This window comes from Echeneis naucrates, chromosome 14 (genome assembly GCF_900963305.1).
Source record: "Echeneis naucrates chromosome 14, fEcheNa1.1, whole genome shotgun sequence".
NCBI lineage: Eukaryota > Metazoa > Chordata > Actinopteri > Carangiformes > Echeneidae > Echeneis > Echeneis naucrates.
In genome coordinates, this window is record NC_042524.1 from 19,138,196 (window position 1) to 19,160,751 (window position 22,556).

The 22,556-nt window shown below is 40.1% G+C and overlaps 1 protein-coding gene across 3 annotated transcripts in view; it reads right to left on the reverse strand.

Moving 5' to 3' along the window:
* Positions 1 to 22,556, reverse strand: part of arhgap32b (Rho GTPase activating protein 32b) — a 66,636-nt gene that overhangs the window by 20,787 nt on the left and 23,293 nt on the right. The window contains exons 5-12 of one of the 3 annotated variants that reach the window (XM_029519321.1): positions 11,045 to 11,131; positions 7,804 to 7,941; positions 6,850 to 6,942; positions 5,784 to 5,906; positions 5,352 to 5,429; positions 3,416 to 3,497; positions 1,929 to 1,979; positions 983 to 1,057 (exon numbers count right to left, since the gene is read on the reverse strand). In XM_029519321.1, coding sequence (XP_029375181.1) covers positions 983 to 1,057; positions 1,929 to 1,979; positions 3,416 to 3,497; positions 5,352 to 5,429; positions 5,784 to 5,906; positions 6,850 to 6,942; positions 7,804 to 7,941; positions 11,045 to 11,131 — 727 coding nt within the window. The remainder of the gene's footprint in view (positions 1 to 982; positions 1,058 to 1,928; positions 1,980 to 3,415; positions 3,498 to 5,351; positions 5,430 to 5,783; positions 5,907 to 6,849; positions 6,943 to 7,803; positions 7,942 to 11,044; positions 11,132 to 22,556) is intronic. The other 2 variants (XM_029519322.1, XM_029519323.1) reach the window with 2 other exon arrangements.

Here is a 22,556-nt window from a genome sequence, read left to right on the forward strand (position 1 = left end):
TGTGTGTGTGCGTGCATGTTGCTAGCTTTAACAACCAGACAACACAAGAAAATGGATGGAAGGACTGATAACTTCTAGTTTCTCTAGCCTTATTTATAAATGGGGTCAGTGCAGCATGCAAAAATTTCCATGGTTTTACTGGGAAGCAAAGGTTGCAGTGAGAAGAGTGGATATGAGTAGAACTGGAATAATTTTCCAATGCTGTGTGGCTCCCTGCAGGAATGTGCTATTTCATTCACTATGGAGAAGGAAACAGAGATTCTTACTGTTGCAGGACAAAGCTTTGTGCTCAATGGAAGCTTTTACAGGCCCCCACATTGTAAAAGGATTAAATAAATCAAGGGCGGTTGAGACCCGGCACCACGGCACCCCTGCCGTGGCCTTTCAGATTCAACCAAACAGACACACACTAACACAACTGTGTGTGTGAAAGCAAGCTTTGAAAAGTAATATTATCCCTCCACTCTCAAACTTTTGTGTAAAATATTTTTTTTTTCTTTTACAGGCAGATGTCCTTTACAATGGACTCAGGGACATTCATTGTGACCCATATGAAGCATGTCCACAATACAGCTGGAGAAACATCTTGGAGAAATATGGACATCACACTGATATTTTCAAGAGTTAGGAGCAATTAAAATAAAGGAAAGTTTTACACACACACACACACACAACATACATGCTCTACTATTACTGCACAACCAGACATGCCTAATGTTTTCATGGTCCACCACCAGAGTGTAAATACAATGTGGATTAGTTTGTTAAAGGTCAAAGGCAGGACAGTTTATTCAGTTTGTGAAAGTGTCTCGTTATGTACCAACAACACAAATTGCACCAGATTGGTTTATTTATGTGGAGAGTGAAACTACAACCCAAGTCTGAGTGACAGGATAGATAAACAAGTTAAATACATCACTTGGTGGAGGTAGAGTTAGTGGTTAAAGGGGATGGTGCAACACACTGGGGGGCATTTGTCTACCTGAACTTAGGCTGTAGTGGTTTAGCGGGTCGGCCACCCATGCACTGTCCTGTATTACACTCTCCATCTCCAAGTCTGCATGCGGACCAACGGAGAGATGGACCAATAGGCAGATGAATGGATGGATGATGGAGACGGGAGAATCACCATAGGGAGAGAAGCACTTCAAGTTAGAGAAGAGATAATCGCTGTACTTTGGCACTATGAGGTCAGACTCTTCAAAAAGAAATGATACTTTGATGCTTATGAAAGAAACAGTTGTGCGGCAGATGCGTAGCATTGCAGTACTCATCAGTAAAACAAGTCTTTAAATAAGAGAACTTTTATTCTACAATCCTTAAAATGTAAAACCCCACATTTCTTACGGTCTGCATCTTCCTAAAAAGTCATTTCAAACATTTATAGTCTGTGACATTTATAATCTATATGTACTTTCTTATTGGAATTCAAATTGCCTATGAATGTGTGACAGACTGACAGGAAATGATGCAACCTTTAATCCAGTGTTGCTAATTATGATTTTCTTTTCCTGATATCTGTCTCACTGTTTACTGGTCACTCTCCCAACCCCCTCAGAGCTAAGCCAATACTTCCTACTGAAATTTTTTGGGCCGTTTTAATGGGGACAGGGAGTCATGGTGTACAAAAGAGAAGCTGCAATGCGAGGAGTGTGTGCTACACACATCCTGCTCCTTAGAATGGTAACAAATTCTCATATTTTGCTGCTATAGGGCAAACTACTTGTACCGTATGCTGCATAAAATCAGATGGAAGACGCTCATGGCATGATGAAAAAAGTTTTAAGCCACAACCGAACTACAACTAAGGATTATAACTTTACCTACAATCACCAAAACCCTGATATAAAAAATGTGATACACATGTGTGTGACAGATTATATGAGGTAAGTGGGTGGGGTGGATGAAGTGTGTATACCAGCACGCACAGGGGGGGAAGAGACTCCAAGAAGCAGGCTGCAGGCCAGAGCAGGGGGAGGCTGAGGCAGAGGAGTCACAGTCAAACCAAGCAATAAATAAAGACTCGTGCTACTGCAACTGTATAGTTGAACAACAGTGTTAAAGGATACTATCAGGCAGTGGAGAACAAGCAGTGAGTGCAGTTAAAACACAGAAAGACAGCTATAGCATCTCACACACAGTTATTTGTTCTGACATCAAATCAGGAGCTGCTGTCATGTTAAAATTATTGATGACAGAGAATCTGCAGGCTAAGTGAAACAAATACTAATACTAATTTTCAATTGAATATGAAAAAAGCAGTATGACAATGGGATGTATAAGGAAAAAATCTCTTTTAGTTGCATTCAAGGGCTTACATTATTACACTCAAGCTGCAGATACTCTGGAATAAAAAAAACATGATTGATAATAAGGATACATGCAAACAAAACAAAACAGCAACAAGAAAAAGAACCGTGCTTAGGATCGGGGGTAGGCAGGCAGATTCAGTCAAGTCTTGGCAGTAGAATGTGCACTCCAAAAGTCAACTCTACGCCACATGTTGCATTTCTCATCAGTCACAAGGTCTGGATCGGCATTTTGGGTTGAAACCTGACAGTCATAGCAAGATGACATGGGTGTCCAACAACACCTGAAACCTACCACACAAACACACCCCCCTCCCCCTGAAATTATGGATTGTGGAGGTTGGGGGGCTGCCTCCCCTGCCTTTTTCGCTGTGTCAACACTTAACCCGGATCCTGCAGCCTCGGAGGCATTTCAGTGGTTGGGAACCCTGTTAGCACTGGTTTAGTCTTTGTATTGGAAGAGTTAATGTGGATTCAGACAAGACTGGTTGGACATGATGTGAGCTGCAGTGGGAAGGTGTGGGACATGTGCATGTTTAGCTCGAGTTGTGCAGCGGCTGTGTGTTGTTAAATGCTCTATTTTATTCAAAGAGCTTATGTTATGCATTTCTCTTTGATGCTCCCAAGAGCATGCTTAACTGCTTATCTGTTTGCTCTGGACAGCTATAGATTAGTACAGTTATTTGCATAGTGCTGAGTGAATACAACATGATTTTCAGGCTATTTCAGGGTATGATGTGTTAGAATTGCATTTTTGTTCACTGCAATATGCTCATATGTTGAAGTTTTTTTTATCTTTGCACTGATTAGAATCTGGAATGTGCCTCTGTGCATTGAACTCTGGGTTTTCGACATAATAAAAATCTCTACAATATATAATTTGACTAATTCAAAATGTTCAAATAATGGCCTAGGGATTATAATGGAAATTCACTGTTGAGAAGACACACACACGCCGACACACATAAGCATCAATCACCTAACCACTTCCTAAAAAGCAGTCATACAGTGCTAGTGAGACATTATCTGTCATCACTGTCACATCCTCCCAAAACATGTTCTGTGAATGGATTTAAAAGGAAAAGGAGGAGAATGAGGAGCAGTACCTGGCTTTGGCACAGAGTTGGTCATGGACTGTGGCACTTTATCGTTTATGAGTTCCACGCACTCGCTGGGAAAGAAGCCAACCTTCAGAGACAGTGAGACAGGGAGGTGAGGGGGTAGGGCAGCACATTCAGAATCAGATAATGTAATGAAACTGAGATAAAGACAACATTGTGTCTGAGGAGATCACAGCAAGTCATGTGATTCGGGTATTAGAAAAACTGTGACATTGAGCATCTTGGGGCATGTGCTGACCAGGCGTTATGAATATGACCACATCACTGTTGTGTGCGGTACCTATGCTAAAAGATCTATTATTTTACTTCCATTTCCTTTTTCATAATCCAGATTAATTCTGTCTCTCTGCCTAGGATTCACATAGTTACAAAGTTACAAAGCAATAGATTACATGCTCTATCTACACAAGTGATTTGTGTTCTTTGTGTATGTGCATTTGGGCATCTACCCTGGCACCGCTGAGAACTTGAATTGCGCATTACAGGGCACCACCCGTGACATCACAATTGACCACCTCCTAATGGAGAGAGCCGGTATTGCAGATGTGTTAGTTGCCCTGCTCATCAGTTAGTTCCAGCCAAATGCCTAGGCTGCAGGTTATCAATGCTGAGCTGGTCAGAGGATCTTATGACTGTGGAATCTCTGAAGAGAAGTTCAGGTTTTGTTATGTTTGACATGTGTTGGGTTGTTTGACCACAATTTCAAGATTGAGGCATTTACATGGCTTCAAATATTCCCCCCAATCCTTCATGCCTCAACACACACAGGGCCGGAGTTACTATGTAATGATGCAATACAAATGTGAGCTGCAGTCTCCCTTCAATTTGTCACCTTGTCTAGATGTGTTTACATTGAATCACTTTGATTCACAGGAAACAAAACAGACGCCAGTAATTCCCATAGGTGCTATATTTGTGTTGCACCTGTGTGCACCTGATATTTCACTTCTCTTAAAGAGGTGCAAACACTCCCTAAAATGGCATACAAATTGTGATTTGTTTTAAATACACTGCACATGTTTCAGACCAACCGGTTGCTGCAGTCATTTGGTGTCCCTGCTGCACCACTGGCTCCATCAAAGTAGAAGGCTCCAACAATGCTGCAATGCCCATGTGAATTACATGTTTACATTCTTTACCCCTTGATCATTGTGATGGAGGATGGTCACAATTTCAGCTGATGTCTGCTTTTAAAACCCTTTCTATGACTCTTATGAACCCTATGTGTAAGGGGTCTGATAATTCTATGAAAGCATTTATTTGTTTCTCTAACTTGAGTTTATGGGTCATATTTCATTGTCCCACAGGCACCTGAAATAATACACTGCACCACTGCAGCCTTCTGTGTTGTTTATGCAAGGCTGAGTGCCCAAACAAGTAAATCTGGTTCTGATATCCTCAACATATTTGTTTGGATTTTGCCCATGTAAACATGCTAAACATGCATGTAATGTCTAACAACATTTCATAATTTGTTATTCTTCTGAGGTTTCTTAAAGCCTCTGAACTATCTGATGCCAAAAATGTCTAATAATAGCGTAATTCATAAGTTGATTTCATTTTTAAGTCTAATTTCCATTAGATAGAGCTAACAGTTATGAATATATTGTTTTGAAGCATTATTTAGTAAAGAGCGCATTTCAGTGGGTTACAGAATGATACTGAAGACCGTGGAGGAATATAAATTATTTCAGAGTGATAGAGAATCAAGTAAGTCCAGTAATCTGCTTCACATAAAACAGTGTTTGTAACTTTTTTCAGCAAACTCTACTGCTAGTGTTTGAAAACTACCTTTCAAAGCAGCGTTCTGTCCTTGTCCTTATAATACCTAAAGTACAGCCTGATCCAAAGTTTACCACCTGGGGAGGAGATGGAGATGCACTTGTTTTTATCCCCAGGTGTTTGTCAGTGAGCTGCGTACCTGAAAGCCGTGCTTTCCCCTCCACCATGTGGTGTCTTCTTTAGGGGGCATGTCTATCACTGACACAATGTCTCCAACCTGCAGACAGAAGATTAAACATGTGTCTGATTGTCCTTTTACCTCTTGCTGATAGACAAGACATCAATGAAGCTTGAGCATCTAATTGCAAGAACATAAAGATTGTGCTGAGTGAAGCAATTTGTCTGGACTTTGGTGTCCACCTTTTCATCCACCTCTGAACATTTCTATCAGAAAAGACAGATTAATTGGTCAGATCTTCATCTCCCCGTGTCTTACTGTCTGTCATGTTCAGTAGTATGAAATCTTCAGCATTAAGTAACAATAGATGAAGAAATATGTGTGAGGAATTTTAGTAGACTCCCAGAATATGGAGAGGCAAAGAGAGGATATGCATATTGCTGCTGTTGTCACCTCAAAGGACAGCTCGTCTGACGCCTGGGCAATGTAGCGCTTGATGACATGGGCGGCAGCGATGGCTGGCACATTGATGGACGACTCTTCGTGGACCAACAGATGATTCCCCTTGTTGTCAACCTGGTAGACACACAAACACACGGAATAGACTTACACGTTTGATTTCAATGTTGGCAGCCATTGGATTGAAAATTATCAGTTGACGACATATGTGGACAAATAAAATGAAGGGGGGATAACAGCTCTGCAATATAGCGTAAATGCAACAAAATGATTTTTGAAATCAATAAAGGACCCAGGTGATATGAACACATGATTTATACAGAGCATTAAGCTGAAGTAGCAGACAGAGTTTATAGCTGCTGGGAATGGGAATTTTTAGCTTTAATAAAACTACAACACACTACAGACATGAAAGTAGAATAAACTGATATGAAAATGTGGTTTTCCTAGTGTATCCTCTGAAATGACAGCAAACACAACAAAAGAAAACAAAGCTGAATCCTCGGTTTCTTCTGAGGCTCAACTTGACAGTTCTTCTTGAAGTACTGTGAAATTACCATTTGAATGACATGCGGTAACAAACACTCAGGTCAGATTCTACCTAGAGAAGAATGAAGTGACACAATGACAAACATTTTCAACCAATACCTACTGTGGGTGCCTGTTAGTCTTGTGCAAATATTGATGTATTATTACATCATGTCTAGCTTTCCTGCAGAAATAGAAACATTTATTCTTTAATGCAGAAAACTCAGCATGTCTGGCTGGGTTTGTTAAGTCTTAAGGTGCCTACTTCCACTTATTTTTTTATCTAGGTCTGCAGTTTCAAAGAAAGAACACAAAATCACAACCCCAGCAAGTCTTTAACTAAAAAAGGCCTTCTGCAGGAGCCTTATTCATAGCACAGTAGCTGTTTTTCATCTATACGTCAAACAGCTTTGAGACAAAAGCTTGATAACTTTAATATGATGCCATCCAAGCAAAAAAATGCTTTCAGATTACCCACTTTCAAGCTACTTCTTCACAACTGGAATATACCTAAGTGCAATAGCTGCCTTACCTCCATCCATGTGAGGGCAGGCCCACAGTTGATCTTGTTGTCAGCGATCGTTGAGAGCCGCGAGAGGTAAGCTAACAACATCTGGGAAACTGACTGACATGGAAAAGAACACAAATGGTGGAGAAACTCATTACACTGACCTCAGATTTAGAATCCATTATTATTTCATTATATCAATTATCTCTATTAATTACCATAATTAACCATCATAAAATCCTTCAATGTTCTTCAGTATTAGTGGTGGCTTATTTCAGTAGATGATGCTGTGTTAATTAGCACCATTAAAAAGCTTTTGTTCAGTATTTGAACTGACGTTTGTGCTTATGGGTTCATATTACAAAGGAAGACTTAGTTTTACAGTCTTTAGTGCCACATTTGTAGATTTTAGCTGAAGCTGGGAAAAAAACAAACAAACAAAAAAAAAAAAAACACCCCAAAACCCTACAATGAGAAGAAGGGCTGGTTTGAAACATCAGATCCTCTAAACCTGCAAATAGGTGATTGTAAAGCAAACCAAATCTTCACTCGCTTACATACGCACGCGTGCATGCAAGCACACACGGACCCCTCAGTAACAAACTAGTTTTACCAATTTGGTTTGATGCCTCTGAATCCTTTTTTGAACCTCAATCTGAATGGTCCATTCTCAAGAAATAAGCTGTGCAGATCATATTGATATCAAAACATAACAAGTGAAAGAGCTTTTATGTAGAAAAGTGATACCTTGTTGTCCTGTATTTTAAAAGTGAGTGGGTAGCAATTAGTGTGATTAATTTAATTCAATCTGTGACTATGAACAAGAGGGTTTAAGGGAAATGTTAACAAATGTATGACTGTAGCAGCAAAGGCTGCTGTTCATTAATTTCAAGTAAAATGTGAAGGAAATTGAGTCTAAATCCATTAGCTGTCCATATAGGAGTTATTTAAGTGTAGGTGTTTGTTTTCAGTGCTCACCTCAGACTGATCCGTTAGACTCTCCAATCGAGGCAACTCAGGGAGCTGTGAGAAGCGTCGGTCATAGATGCAGAGGTGTAGGTGTTTGTCCAGGACACGGAAATCTTCATAACTACGCTTCACGATCCAACTGCGACCCTTCAACAGCAAAAAAAAAAAAAGGGCAGCACATTGGAATAGTGGTTAGCTCTGTTGCTTCACAACAAGAAGGCTGTGGGTTTGGTTCCCAGGCCTGGGGCCTTTCTGTGCAGAGTTTGCAAGTTCTCCCTGTGTTTTCGTGGGTTTCCTCCCACCATCCAAAGACATCATAAATGGGTCAATTGGTGATTCTAAATTGTCCATAGGTCTGAGTGCGAGTGGCTGTTGGTCTGTCCGTCTGTGTGCTGGCCCTGTGAAGGACTGGCAACCTGTCCAGGGTGTACCCCACCCTCACCCAGTGTGAGCTGAGATTGGCTCCAGCAGCCCCCATAACCCGGAAAGGATAACTGGTAGAAGATGAATGAATAATATCATCATCATCATCATCAACAACAATAGAATACCTTGATTTTAAGATCAAAAATGTTATTCCGAATGTGGTATATTCATTGTGTTTGTACAAATCACACAGTTGTTCTGATGAAAAGAATGGATTAACACTCATCCACAGTCTTTACTTTGCGCAAACAAATTTATATTTTTTTCTTTTATTCCTCCATTTTGTGGGGAAGCACCAGACACATGAAAAACTACCACAATGATCCCAATGGTGAAGCATGACTGATGTTTGGAACGTCATCATAGCTAACCCCTCCGTGCCAATAGATTTACTCTTTGCTCATCACCATACTCTAAATCCTTCACACATCTTTGACTCACCTAGGCAGAAAGGGCAACTGTGCTAGAAAGCTGAACTTAAGATATTACTTCCGCATTCAACTATTATACTACTATTATCCTGCCTCAACACCTCCCACCTATCATTAGATGCTGGACCACTGTTTCACCACATCCAGGGTAAACAATTAAACATCAAATTTTGGAATGATACCACAGTGGTAGGCTTCATCAGCCAAGATTATGAGCTGTCTGGTAGTATTAGTAGCTCTATGTTGGACTGAATAAAGAATGCAGATTTCTATGAATCTATGAATTTCTATGAATATATCTGCAGTTCTATGAATGCCACGTTCATAGTCATATGGCTTCTGCTTAGATCGCACTCTCTTAGTGCTGACAACTGGCATCACCAACTGCTGAAGGACCAGCAGTGGCAGACACGGAAGCTCTGCAGAGAGTAGTCATTGGTCTCAGAAGTTTCCTCAACCTCAATAGAGGAATTTCACTGGAGATAACACCTCCGCCAAGCAGGGAACTCTGTTAATGACCCCTACCACACCAGACAGCTTCTGTTGTAATAAAGCTACAGCCACCAGGCTTGTCAAAGGTGTGTACAGGTTGTGGAGCTATTTGAAAGCTGATCAGTCAACTTCATATAAAGACCATCAACTCTGAATACCTTAACTTTTATTTTCTTCTGTATTCATGTAATTGTGATTTTAACTATTTTGCACTAACATCTTCTTCAACCACATCTATTTCTGGTTCTGTCTATTTTCGTAGGCAGTGATGCTCTTTAAATGGCTCTACTCAAAAATAAAAAAAAAATAGAAAATGGGAATCAAGTCTCCCATGGCCTTGTACAGTTTGATGTCTGTTTGGAAACAAAGAACATCAGCGGTGTCCTGAGCCCTTCATAGTAAAATGTATTAATGAAATGCCAACAAGTGCAAGTGCAAACCAAGAGATTGTTGTCCATGATTCCCCAACATTAAGTTACTTAGCTTCTTTTGAAAAGAAAAAAATCTGAGAGAGAATCTGAGGATTTGTTGTTTCTGGTTTATCCAGTAAATCAGCGATCCAAACCTCAAAACCCCATTGACAGAAAGGAGCAGTGGAAAAAGCCTCTTCTATGATTTGCCCTAGAAAACTATGCGTATAACATGGCCAAGGCTTGTGCGACTGGGACTGCAGTGCACCACTCAACCCGCTGAGTCTAGTGCTGTCTGAAAAGTGCTGGCTGGGGAAGATGCCACTGGGAGGGCTATGTGGGCTCAGGGAACTCTTTATGTCTTTCCTGTCCCACTTTCACATTGTGCTTCTGGTCACCTCCCCCTTTCTGGGTCTATGGAACTGAACCAGTCTCACTAAGCTGTGCTACTTTCTCTGTTTTAAGTTCTGAATTTACAAGGCCACTTTCTCTGCCCTTTCTTCAACAGAGCTGGTGTAGTTTTAGCTGTTTTCCGATGGCTGAGAGAAGTTGGAATTTCCAAGTACACAGCCACATGCTTGTGTGGCTTTGCCAAGGTCGTGCAAATGGAATATGATCTGTGGAGGGATATGCATGAAACCAGAATAAAAAATGTCACTGGAGGAGGCCAGGGCAGAGCTTCTGAGCAGCTGCTGCACATGTGTGCTTTGCTTAAGGCTTCACCTAAATTTGGGTTAATCAAATGTCTTGCAAAACTTTGTATATGATGTAATCATAAATAATTTGGCTGCTACTTTACATTGAAGTTTCTTCTTTAAAAGGAATTTTGGAGATGACTAATCTAACTTTTCCACATTGATGAGAACTCTGCAAAAAATTTAAGAGGCTCTAAGAAGTAGACAGATATAAAGATGCCAAATGAGAGGGAACACGCAGAGGGCTCTGCTTCATTAGATTTGATAGATGTCACCAGGGCCTGTTGTGATGCATAATTCAATGTTTCAGTAATGACACAGAAATATATTGAGAGTACAACATCAACAATTCAGTCAAGGCAACATCTTTATATTTGCAGGAATGTTTATAGTACTCAGAGAAAACCCAGGGTTTGAAGAAGTTATACTCCGCAGCCTTTTCTATCTGTCGTTCCTCAAAACCACTCACCCACACTGGCGCAGATCCACAGCTGTTTTATTTCAACTCTGAATTCCAGCATAACTTGAATTTTTTAAACAATAAGTTAGGTGTTTGAAAAATGTTTGAATTTGAGCCAGGGCTGAGCTCACAGGGAGAAGCACACTTGGTATCTGGACAGGTTGTACAGAAGTTTAGAGAAGAGTTGAAAAGCACAAATGCATTTGTACAAATGTGTTGGTGTATCAGATGAAAGGGTGACTGTGTGGGAGTTTTTCATTTAATTAAACGTCAGTATACAGATGCTTTTGGAGGTTAGGCATGTATCTGTATTTCTGTGTGACTACACCATCTTACCTGGCAGTAAATATGAACTAAGTACACCAGCTCCTTGGACTCATACCCGTTCCGTGTCACTTCACACTGCTCATCCCCGAGGGACAACTGGAAGACATAAATAAATAAATAAATAAATAAAGGGTTGGAGAGTTTAACAAGCAGCTTCCAGGGAAACAGTTCATCATAACTACTTTTAACTTCCACCTGAATTCAGTCTCAGTAGGAGAACAAAAAAAAATCTCTAAATGAAGCAGGTAGGTCAATGCTACATATTAACTCATTGATGGACATTTGCCGTTTGCATCAACCCCATTCATTTAAGAGGCATCTTACACTTTTGCTCATGTTTCATTTGAAGTATTGACATCCATAAAACATATTTATGTACATTTGTAGACCCAAAAAACACCCCAGTGTAGTTTGATATTTCTTCTCTCAAGCTTCTCTCTGGAGCTCTAGTAACAGACCAGTGAGCCAATAAGAAGAAAGGATCTGAATAAAATGTCTGATTATCACTTAGGTTATTTTCTCTGCACTATTTTTATTTCTTTCAGCATCAGCGCAATGCATGATGGTATAAATTACTCAGCTAGTAGACATCAATTGTACACTGGCCTGCAAAATAAATACAGAATAAAAAAATGGTTGTATTGGAAATAGGGTTTAATAATTTGCACAATATTTGGAAAGCACCCCAAAACACCATACTTCAGATTTGGTGGACTATGGAGAAACTAAGCAGTGTGTGATTTCAGACACCGCCTCCAAGAGGCGGTTTTAGCTTCTGAATCCAGGATGTGAGCATTCCTCTGTGGATTGATACCTTGCATTAGATGATGAGTGTACTTATGATGTCTGAGTGAACCGAGTTGACTGCCCACATTTTGATGAAATATAGATGAAGACACAAGAAACCTGGGGGGCCTGACACAACCTGCATCTGCTCAGTAGAGAGGACCTGAGCACAAACATATGAACACCTGTGTTAAGGCAGGTTTCCTCTTAGTTTGCAACCCAATCTATTGTGTCTACCTCAAAACAAAAGATGACTTTAAGACACTCATTAGCCCTGTTTTGTGTTACTTACTCTTATTGTCCATAATCCTCTGTCTTTATTCTGTTACTACAAGTAACTCAGGGCAAATTATCCCCACTTTGAGATCAGAAAAATAAAGAATTGATCCCTCAGACTTTGGCTGTACAAGCAGCGGACAGATGCTCTATTAGGGCCTGACATCAACCATTCAAGCCAACTAGAGTCTCATTGTAGAGAGCATAGAGACTGTAAATGTCACTGTCAAAGATGGATGATGATAAGTGATGGATTAATACACAGAAATAAAGCAGTAATGCTCTGGTCAAAGGATCAGACTGGTCGAAAGCGCAACCTAACCTAACTGTATGGAAGCTTATACATAACTGTGGGCATAGTATGGGTTGGGGGTGTTACTGTCATATTCCTTCATTATTAAGGGTACGACTTCTCTGATTATTCTAAGCTTGTAAACTGCATCACAACCCACACAGAGCAATCACACAGCAAACTGCAGACAGGGGAACTTAAAGATACAAATCACCACACTACACAATTTGCCCCACACTATGTCATCAGACAGGTCATATAAATCAGATATATCATCATCTCTCTCCCTGGCCTCTATCATATGTGACCATTATGAAAGACAATTAGTTTCTTTAGCTACATCTTCCTCCAGATCCATTACCCAAATTAACCTTAGATTTGTGTTTTCAATCCAATTATAGTGTTTTGGAACATTTTAATGCAGTTTGCATGAAATCAGGTAATAGAAAATACTTTCTCCTAATGGCATTGAGCCCGAGATGTTTCTACACTTCCATCTTCAACAGATGAATGTGCCTAATTTGTGTGCAGATATCACATTGAAAAAAACTAAAAACAAAACCACAACAAAAACCAGTGAGCTCAGCATAGGTGGTGATCTTAGTAAAGCTGATTTTCAGGAACAGTCAGGGGAAGGAAATACAGCAAAGACAGTCATTTATAACTCAGAACCGCAGAATTAACAGAGCACGACGTGTTGTTTTCAATATACAGAGTATATTCTACATCTAAGTATCAGCCTGTTCTGCTGCATTGAACTCGTCTGTGACAGTGTTGGTGAATGTGATGTTCCTCAGTAAAGCTGTCTCTTTAATCAGACAGTCCTTTACTGTGGGCAGTGGTCTCTTATTAATTTATTAAGGCTGATGTTAAAAAAAAAAAAAAAGAAAAACATGTAAAAGTGAATGAAAATCTGAATGTGAAAAACAGCATTTGATGATGAACATGTTTGTCTTGGTATAAAAACCAATGTCACCTCAAGTGCATTTCAATGATGTATACTGAAAACATTACAGCCTGTAACTATCTGGGCAACAAAGACTCTACGTCCCTCTATTGGAGTAGAGTCATATTCATGCTCTCTTACTTGTGGCATAACAACCTGCCAGGTGGGCTGAGGTCTACGTTTATTCAGTTAGTTTTAGGTTGAAGGAAGTCTCCATTAGTAACAGCTGACTATATTGCTCAAAGCCAGCAAATCTCAGCCTCTCAGAAACTGCTGCTTAAGATTCGTATTGTCAGAGGCTGTGTATGTGTGGGCTTCTCTGTTTTTCAGCGCTCATCCTGCTAAGTCACCTTTTGTCCACAGCTTTACCAATACTGTTTTCATTTTCTTTTCCATTTATCTCTTCTTCTTTGGTTAAATGTTAATCTGTTAGTTCAGGCAAAAGACATTTTCTGTGTTCACAACAGCCATAAAGAGACGGGCTGGAGGTAAAGGTTCCCCAAACAGATATTGTCAAAGCAATGTCATGCTGCCAATGGAGGGGAAAAAAAACCCCCCACACACACAAAGCCCAGACTAACAAACAAAAAAACAAAAACACCACCACAACACAGATGAGTTTTTGTTCCCATTAAAGTAGGTTTGATTTAAGTATAGTTGATAATGAAGCTGCAGCTGTAGGCAGAGCCATCATACAACAACAGTGCTCTTTTCTGTGACTGAGTCTCTTTGCTGAGACACAAACTAGTATGACATCAAATAACCAAATTTACCTCCCTGCTGTTTAAAATCAGAACCCAGAGATGTTTTCTCTTTAGAGAAGAGCCAGATAAAGCTACAAAAAACAAAACAAACAAAAACAAAAACTTAGAAACAGGCGTGCAAAACGGCTTTCTCCCTACAAGGGTTTATGGGTTTGTCCAACTGGGACTGAGGATATGAGAGGGATGGTTTTGTATGTCTGAATGTAATTTCCTGCCTTCTTTTTACAAAAACAAAATCTCAGTCTTGCTCTATGTAAAGTGTTGTTTCATGCTGGAGGAACACTGAATATCTGGACAAATTTTGTTAGTAATTTATTGAAACTCTGTTGATTAGCATGTTCTATTTCCTTTTAGATTCACCTTTAATAATCAACAAGATCTTTTGGTTTGGTAGCCTGAATCAGATAAACTATTTTTTTCTGGGAGAAATTACCAATGTGTTCTGTAAAGTCACTGCAGTGATTGGGAGCTCAGGCTGTCTTAGTGGACTCCAGAGACCTTTAACACAAAGTTAAATTTTTTTCTGTCAAGACAGAGGTTCTCTTTCCCTAGAAAACTGGCACCAACAGACATTTAAGGTCATTCTTATCAACTTCTGTAGCACTTGCAAAACCAATAGCTTTATAATATATATATATGCATGCAGGTAGTGGCTGAATAGCTGTAATGTGACCTTCTGATTATTGTACTGGGCTCTTCTATTTGAGTTATCATAACATAACATATAACATATATGCAAACATATATGCAACGATGTTAGAGGAAAGGGTTATTTATGGAAGTTATTTCTTGTGTAAGTAAAGCCTTTGGTTCAAGTCTCAATGAGTGATCTCCCAGAGTTCTACTAGTTATGTACTGATGTTTGCAGAACCTTTGACCACACATGTTGTTTATTTTGGTTTCTATAAGGACGGCATGAGTAATTTTACATATCAAAGTGTGTTTACAAGTGCTCGGAAGGACAACTACAGAAGTGAAAACCAGTATGAAGTGTGTTGTTGTTCTAGAGGGAGCTGTATGAATTCTCAATGTCCTCAACTCATCATCTCTGCTGCGGACTTAGGTCTCCAGGCTCCATTTTCCCCTACTAGCATAGCACAACTGAGTCTCTGACCCTCTGTGGGTTGCACTGTGGGTAGTGCAAGTGACAGGTTTCAATGAGGATGGACAGTGTGCAGATTAAAGGAAGATGATTATATACACACACATTTTTTGTATCCGTCAGTGCAGTCCTGATTCATTGCAGTGGTTGTTTTATGTCCCTTGTCACTTTCTAAATCTGTGCAATAGCTGTGTTATATTTCTAAGAAGCATCAGTGGTTTCTCCAACCATATTATTAGCTTCTGTCTATTTTCAACACACAAGCTGTGGTAATCCAGTATGCTGAGGGGAGCCCAGATGTGATGTTCAAGGTGCCTGAAAGCACCATTTCATTTTGTTTAAAAAAAAAAAAAAAAAAAAAGTCAAATATGAAGTAGCGGCTTGTTACTAACAGCTTTTCTAGACCTGAACCTTAGCACGATTAAAAATTCTATATTAATAATATAATATAATCACAGATAGTGTTGCTGCACCCTGGATTTTTTTTGTTACTGTTGGGTCAAAACATGAACGGGTGTTACAGTGATGCATCTTTCATCACTACATTGATGAGATTAACTTGTCACAGTATTGACTCTGATTTTGACTTATGGCTTCGACATGATACACAAAAAGACTTGGAGTGCATTTTGGAAGGTGCTGTTTATTTTTTGGCCATTGATGTACATCACCTCTGAAATCCAAGTCTATCATTGTGAATAAATAGAATTCTTATTGTCACATTAAAGGTCAAGCAACTAAATCAGATTTTGCTAAGCAGATAGTAGCTGGTGGATTAAAAGGCCCCATACATTCTTTTTTCTTTTTTTAATTGATGAGAAACAACATTATAAATTGCACAAGAAGTCACACAGCTGTCACAGTATAATCCATACTATGAGTATTGAATAAGAAAGCCTCCGTTCTGGAGGTCAATCCCCTGCTGGATAACAATTCTATGCTGAAGTCAGTGTTTGCACAAACATCTAAATACAGAAAAACAGTTTCTTCTTGACACAACAGTCATTTCACCAAGTGTTTTTCTGTTTTTAGCCAAATTACATCCTCTGACAAGATCGGGAGCTTGAGCCAAATCCTCTGCACCCGAAAGAGCAGCATGCTAGACAGGTTGTCTAGGCCCTTTTTCTGCCATGCATGCAAAACACCACATTATAATTTGATGTGAGTCCAACCTGCACTACACTAGTACACATGGCCCCTTGAGCCCAAAGCTTCACAGCAGAGGTGACTGCGATCCTGCTGGTTCTGAACAAACAGGATTTTTTTCAAACCATAAGCAGCAGAATAATTATGTGAGGACAGGGAGTTTTTCACAAAAATAATACTGAATGCTATCTCATTCTGATAGCAAAAGCCAGCAGGTTCATATTGTACATGATGCTAAAAATGGGAAGACACATCAAACCTGTGTGACATACAGAAAACCACTAGAATTTCAAAATCACAACTTTCCTGATCCTCAAGCTGGAAGCCAGGAAGATACAAATGTCTATGCTTTCTTTTTTTCCTAAATCATTTTATGTGCAAGTTAATAAAAGCAATAAGCAAATCCAGTCATTTTCCAAAGACAGCAAAGCAGAGAAGTTACATAGTCCTAAACAAATCCTTTCTGCAGAAAAATTAGTTTCATTTTAAACAGCCATTTGTTGGACACAAGCCATTTTGACGAGTTCTGCTAAAACGCAAACACAAATGGAAGGTGCTGCTTTTATAAGTGCTGAGCAGCAGCAGAAAAAAAAAAGACAGAAAAGAACAAAACGACATGGTAAAAGGAAAAGAGAGAGACTACTTACAGCCGTTTCAGTGGTAGTTCAGCCTTTTTTCCTTGTGCCTTATTATAGCTCCCACACTTTCCTTTCCTTCGAGCAGTAGAGCTTCATGCTCAGAGTTTCCCTCCTCCGACACCTGTCCCCCCTACTCTCTATCTCTCAGTGTGTGTGTGTAATTCAAAAGTGTGAGAATGGGCATCATTTCTTGCAGGATCCTGTTTCGTGCGTCCTAGAACACAAGTCCCCTCAGTAGGACATAAATGCCAGTTATCCACTTTCCTATACACACACACACACACAAAGACTGGGCTCTCCTAGTGTGAGCTTCAGAGACAGCAGGGGGGGTAAAAATATTAGCAGCAGTAACAGTGGTGTTGGACATGACAGACGTTGCAGGACTCCTCAATGGGACAGCCATCTTTTTCCCATCCCACGATTGTGATGCCCCATCTTGATATCCTTGCCTTGTTTCTGTTGTTAGCTTTCCTTGCTTTGTGGTCTACCACCCAACACAACTTGAACCCGATCACCAACAGAAACAATGGAAATAAATCACCAGGAAAAAAAAAGCAATAACAAAAACAAAAGTGTTTTCTTTCAGTCTAGTTCTTCTGCCGACCTCAGCGTCTGATGTGTCTGTCCATTAGCCACATGCTATTCTCTCCCTTTTCTCCTCTTCTCCCCTGTCTGACATGCTGGCTCACCCCTCCCCCTTCTCTCTTCCCTCTCTGGTTGGTATGTTCCTGGGACAAAGAGCAGGGATGAAGAGAGGGAGCGAGGGAGCAAAAAGAAGCAGGAGAGGGCAAGAAGCAGCAAAGATAAAAAGGGGAGGGGGTGCACTTGCAGGGGAGTAGTTTTCTTCCCTTCCACATGTATAGTCTGTCTCTCTGCAGTCATGCAGAGCGGTAGACCAATAAAAGCAGATAGAGGGAATGCACAATTCTTAAAGGCAGTTCACAGTGGACAGCAATAAACAGACAACTAAAGAGCTGAAGGACATCAAGGAGAAGTATGTCAATACGAGAAAAGTGGAGCTACCGCAGCACTAGGTCATCAAGTATTCACTCAACAATAAATAACCATGGCGTGCAGAAACTGGCAGACCACCACACTTGCGACGTAGAAATAGAGTCCCCCAAAATATATCGTCAACCTTGGCTCTGCAAAGCAGCAGGCTCTCTGGCTGGAGCAAAATAGTTCAAATGAAAACCAAAAAAGTGTAAAGAGAAGTGGAGGTTCAATCATCTGCAGTGACTTCATATGTACCATCCACACATGAGATGGATTAACACAACCTGCTACTGCAGAGGAGAATGGAGGGTCATGCCAACAGCCAGTCTCTCTGAGGAGGGCTAGCAGGATCCAAGAAAAGACACAATCACAAAGAGCTGCATGGGACCCTCAGAGCCAGATCCCTCTGTGGGCTGCTGGAGAATGTGCAGAGTCTGTGGGTACTAACTAAACTGAGAAAATCAAGCACAATAATACCATAGGTCCATATACTTCAGATAAACTTCAGCTTTGAATGGTGCAAACTAATTTACTTACTGTTATTGGTGCAACCTTAATTTGTTGAAGTTGTTTTCACCACACCTGCAACAAACATCTAATTCAACTGATGCCAAAAGAAAAAAACCTGTGATTGCATCAATTATTCGTCAAGTTTGTTTATACAAAAACATTAAATGACAATTGTTCAATTATACATTTCCAACACCTAAAGTTGACTGAAACAGTCACATAGCCAACACCAAATAGATAGAGATATTTCAGTCTAGCCCAAATGGTCAACTGATTGACAGACAAGTAAACCCGTAGATCCATAGCAGATAGTAAAATGTATTAAAATATCCTCAGTGAACTACAGTACAGTACAGTACAACAGGAACAGAATCAGTTTGTTGTTTGAAACCATGGAGCATTGTCAGGGAATTACTTTTGATCTTTTTAATAACTGTCCATCATCCTTTAAACACCCACATTATTTTAGACACTCAAAAGAGCAACACTTCCAGTCATTCCATATTGCTCCCCTGTGCTTTCACTACATTTCCCATGAGTCTCCCTATTCACTGCTGGAACTGTAGCGTAACTGAGCCGGTCAGGTCCACTGAGCTCTACACCAAAGCTGCAGTTTGAGAACTACTTCTTTAACCATTTGTCTGCCACCACATAACACAATGGACAGAGACTGGTCTGAAATGAAGATGGCAACAAACCAGGGACCAACCACATATTCCAAATACTGAGGACGTGGTGTGAGATTATACAGCTCGACTATATGCACACCATAGGTTGAACCCACTCATTATTGTGTTATTTTCAAAACTGTGGAGAAGACGAAGTTTGCAGATAACAGAGGGGTAATGTGATTAAAAATAATGGTTGCTCTCTGATGATATTGTTTTCACACTGTGGTATTTTTAGCAGATTGCAGAACTAGAGGGGTTTAAAGCAAAAAGCTGCCTGTAGGGCTTTGTACTTCTGAGCAGTGTGTAAAGGGGGCTCCCTCTGAAATCATTACTGAAGCTATAAAAATGGATGTAATGGGGGACTGAGGAGCGCAATGAGATTTGAACACATGGAGAGAGAGAGATGGAGAGAGAGAGAGAGAGAGAGAGAGAGAGAGAGATCGCTGTAAGGGGATGAGATCATGACTTGGAGGGGGTTCACAAAGCAAATCCTATTATGAGGAGAATTTTCTCACTGTTGTGCATTTGCACATGCACACACACACAAAAACAAGTACGAGTTCAAGAACAAGGGCCTCACAGATGAACAGGAAACGTGTGGCTAAAAATGGATTTGCACCTTAGTGTAGAGAGTATAAGGTCAATATATGGATACTACTAATTCAGGCCACCACACCTCACAGGTTGCTGCAGGCCTATTACAATCACATGCCAATGTGAGCGTGGTTAGATAATGCACTTTGAGGGTACCACTTACACATACCAACCAGGATGTGGGCGCTTAATGGACTGTATCCTTTCGAAGCATCTCAACAATCCAGTTTTGCAGAATGACTGGAATGTAGAAAACACTCAACTATCCCCTGGTCGGCAGGATATTGCAATTTTTTATTCTTAATAATCATGAGGCCAAAAAAGGGGTTGAGACGTTCCAAACATGCCTTCAGTACAGAAGCTACCTCAACAGCTCAAACATTCCCGGGTCCCAGGCATTTCCCCGGCTGGAGGCCCCCCAGGTCAAGCATGAGAAGAGAGTACGATTTGTCATGTTTAAAAGAGGAAAAGGAAATAAATCTGTGTAGTCAGGCTGCAAATGCCATAACAAGAGCGAGTATAAGGAAGATGGACAGGGCACATTATGTTTTTGCGTTTTTTCCTGACTGGCTGGATGTCGGTTCGGTGGATAAACAGTGAAGTGAAACATGAAAATTTCTCTGGGTATGGGAATATACATCTGTATACAACTGTAAGGCATTTGCCTCCAGACAAATGCATGTTTGGCATATGGCTGCACAGCCACTTCTTATATTTGCTGACCTGAATACTTGGTACTAAGCACAGCCTTGGTTGAAAAAGCCTTAGGTGCCCAGCATGTGATGTGTTCTCATTTCCACATTACTTGAGAAGAAGGATGGGACAAAATATTACAGAAAAAGCACTCAAATCTAAAGTCAAAACATTAAATCAATAAGTAATCCCTTGGAGGTTGCAAAATGACTGACAGGTGAAAAGAAAATGCTTCGGCATAAATAGTTAGATTTAAATTGTCTGAGTATGAGAGATTTCTGAGCTCACAGTTCTGTCTTTGCTGTTTTCTTACTAATTTGAAGTGGATGGTGTGCAGCTGGAAAAAGGTGACATGTATTTTAAAAGGTGCTCTGTGCAAGCTTTTTTCTGCTGCACACACCTTGTTTCTTGGTCAATGGTGATGGTTACTTGCTTTAAACCTGAGAAATCATTGAATTAGCAAAACAATAACTTCAAATTTGATCTCTGCTCTATGTCTTTAGAGGAAACTGGACACTAGATGAATATCAAGCAACAGTTGAGATCTATAACAAAGTTATCGGAGACTGTTATCTTTACTCTGTGATATCTGGATGGATGTAATACTTAATGACAGGCAACACAAGACAGAATCAGAAGGGAATGTAAAGTTTTCTGTAAGTACATGAATTTATTACCATTTTTCCATCCCTCCCAATTGTACACATTTCCTCTGTGAGGGGTGGTCTTCCTACCTACTGCAGCCACCTGTAATTGCAGTGTTCACCACAGGTCTAATGGTGCAAACTGAAACTCTCTGCATGGAGCAGCACAGTCCACACAAGAACACACAAGAAGCTATAACTAGTGATGTTCTCTACATTGAACCTGAGAAAAATATTCAAAAACAATACCAATTAGACCCTCAAAAAGTTAAATGCTTTGAGTTTCCTGCAAAAAGATTTTAAAGATCCTACTATGGTAAATGGGCTGCACTTTTTCTTTCCAATTGACCTCTCAAAATGCTGGGCCTTCCTGTGCCTTCTTCTATTTCTCTTATAGTGCTTCATCTATACATGATCCAAACTAATGGAACAGTCAGAGGCAATTCAATATGAGCGTCTTCCTTGAAGTAACTTAAAGGACATGCAGATTGGAATCAAACCCCCAAATGCTTTTTTAAGTGGACAACCAGTTCCACCTCCTGAGCCACCATCACTCCAAAGCCCACGCTTGTGAAAAAAATGACAGGGGATCTAGGTTAATTTAATTTAAAATTTGTGTCTAAATTCAATATCATAACCATGAACTTAGTAACAGCATGGCAGAATAGTGGTTAGCGCTGTTGCCCCACAAGAAGAAGCCTGGGTCCTTTCTGTGTGGAGTTTCCATGTTTCGCCCCATGCCTGAATGGGTTTCCACCAGGTACTCCAGTTTCCTCCCACCATCCAAAGACATCACATTTGGGTTAAGTGGTGACTCTAAATGGTCCGTAGGTCTGAATGTGAGTGTGAGTGGTTGTTGGTCTCTGTCTCTGTGTGTTGGCCCTGTGATGGACTGATGACCTGTCCAGGGTGTACCCAACCCTCACCCAATGTGAGATGGGATCACGGCTAAGGCATAGAAGATACATGGATGAATGAATGAATGAACCTTGGACTTGTATTGTGACAGAGCAGACCGTCAGATTTTCTATAAGGCTAATGCAGAAAAATCAGTTGTTATTGCAACGCAAATTGTGATGACAAATAAAAAACCTGATATGCCTTTATATAAGGAGAATGTGATTTATGATAATATAACACTTTATTTTTCTAAAAAATTACTGCCTATGATTTAGTTGTTCCCATAGAGTCTTCCCTCACTATAATACGGTGCACCTATCAAGCTAATTCTTTTTTGCAGGTATATTGTAGAGGTGCCAAAATGTACAGCTTGAAAATAGTTTAAAATGTGTGGGGATATTTTAGGGTTTAAACACTATATATATATATTCCCCCCCACCTTAAAATTGATAAAAAATAAATAAATAATATATTTTTGGGGAGGTATCCATTCATGGCAGATTTTCACTTATTGTGGAGGGTTTGGAACGTAACCCCTGCGATAAACAGGGGACAACTATATT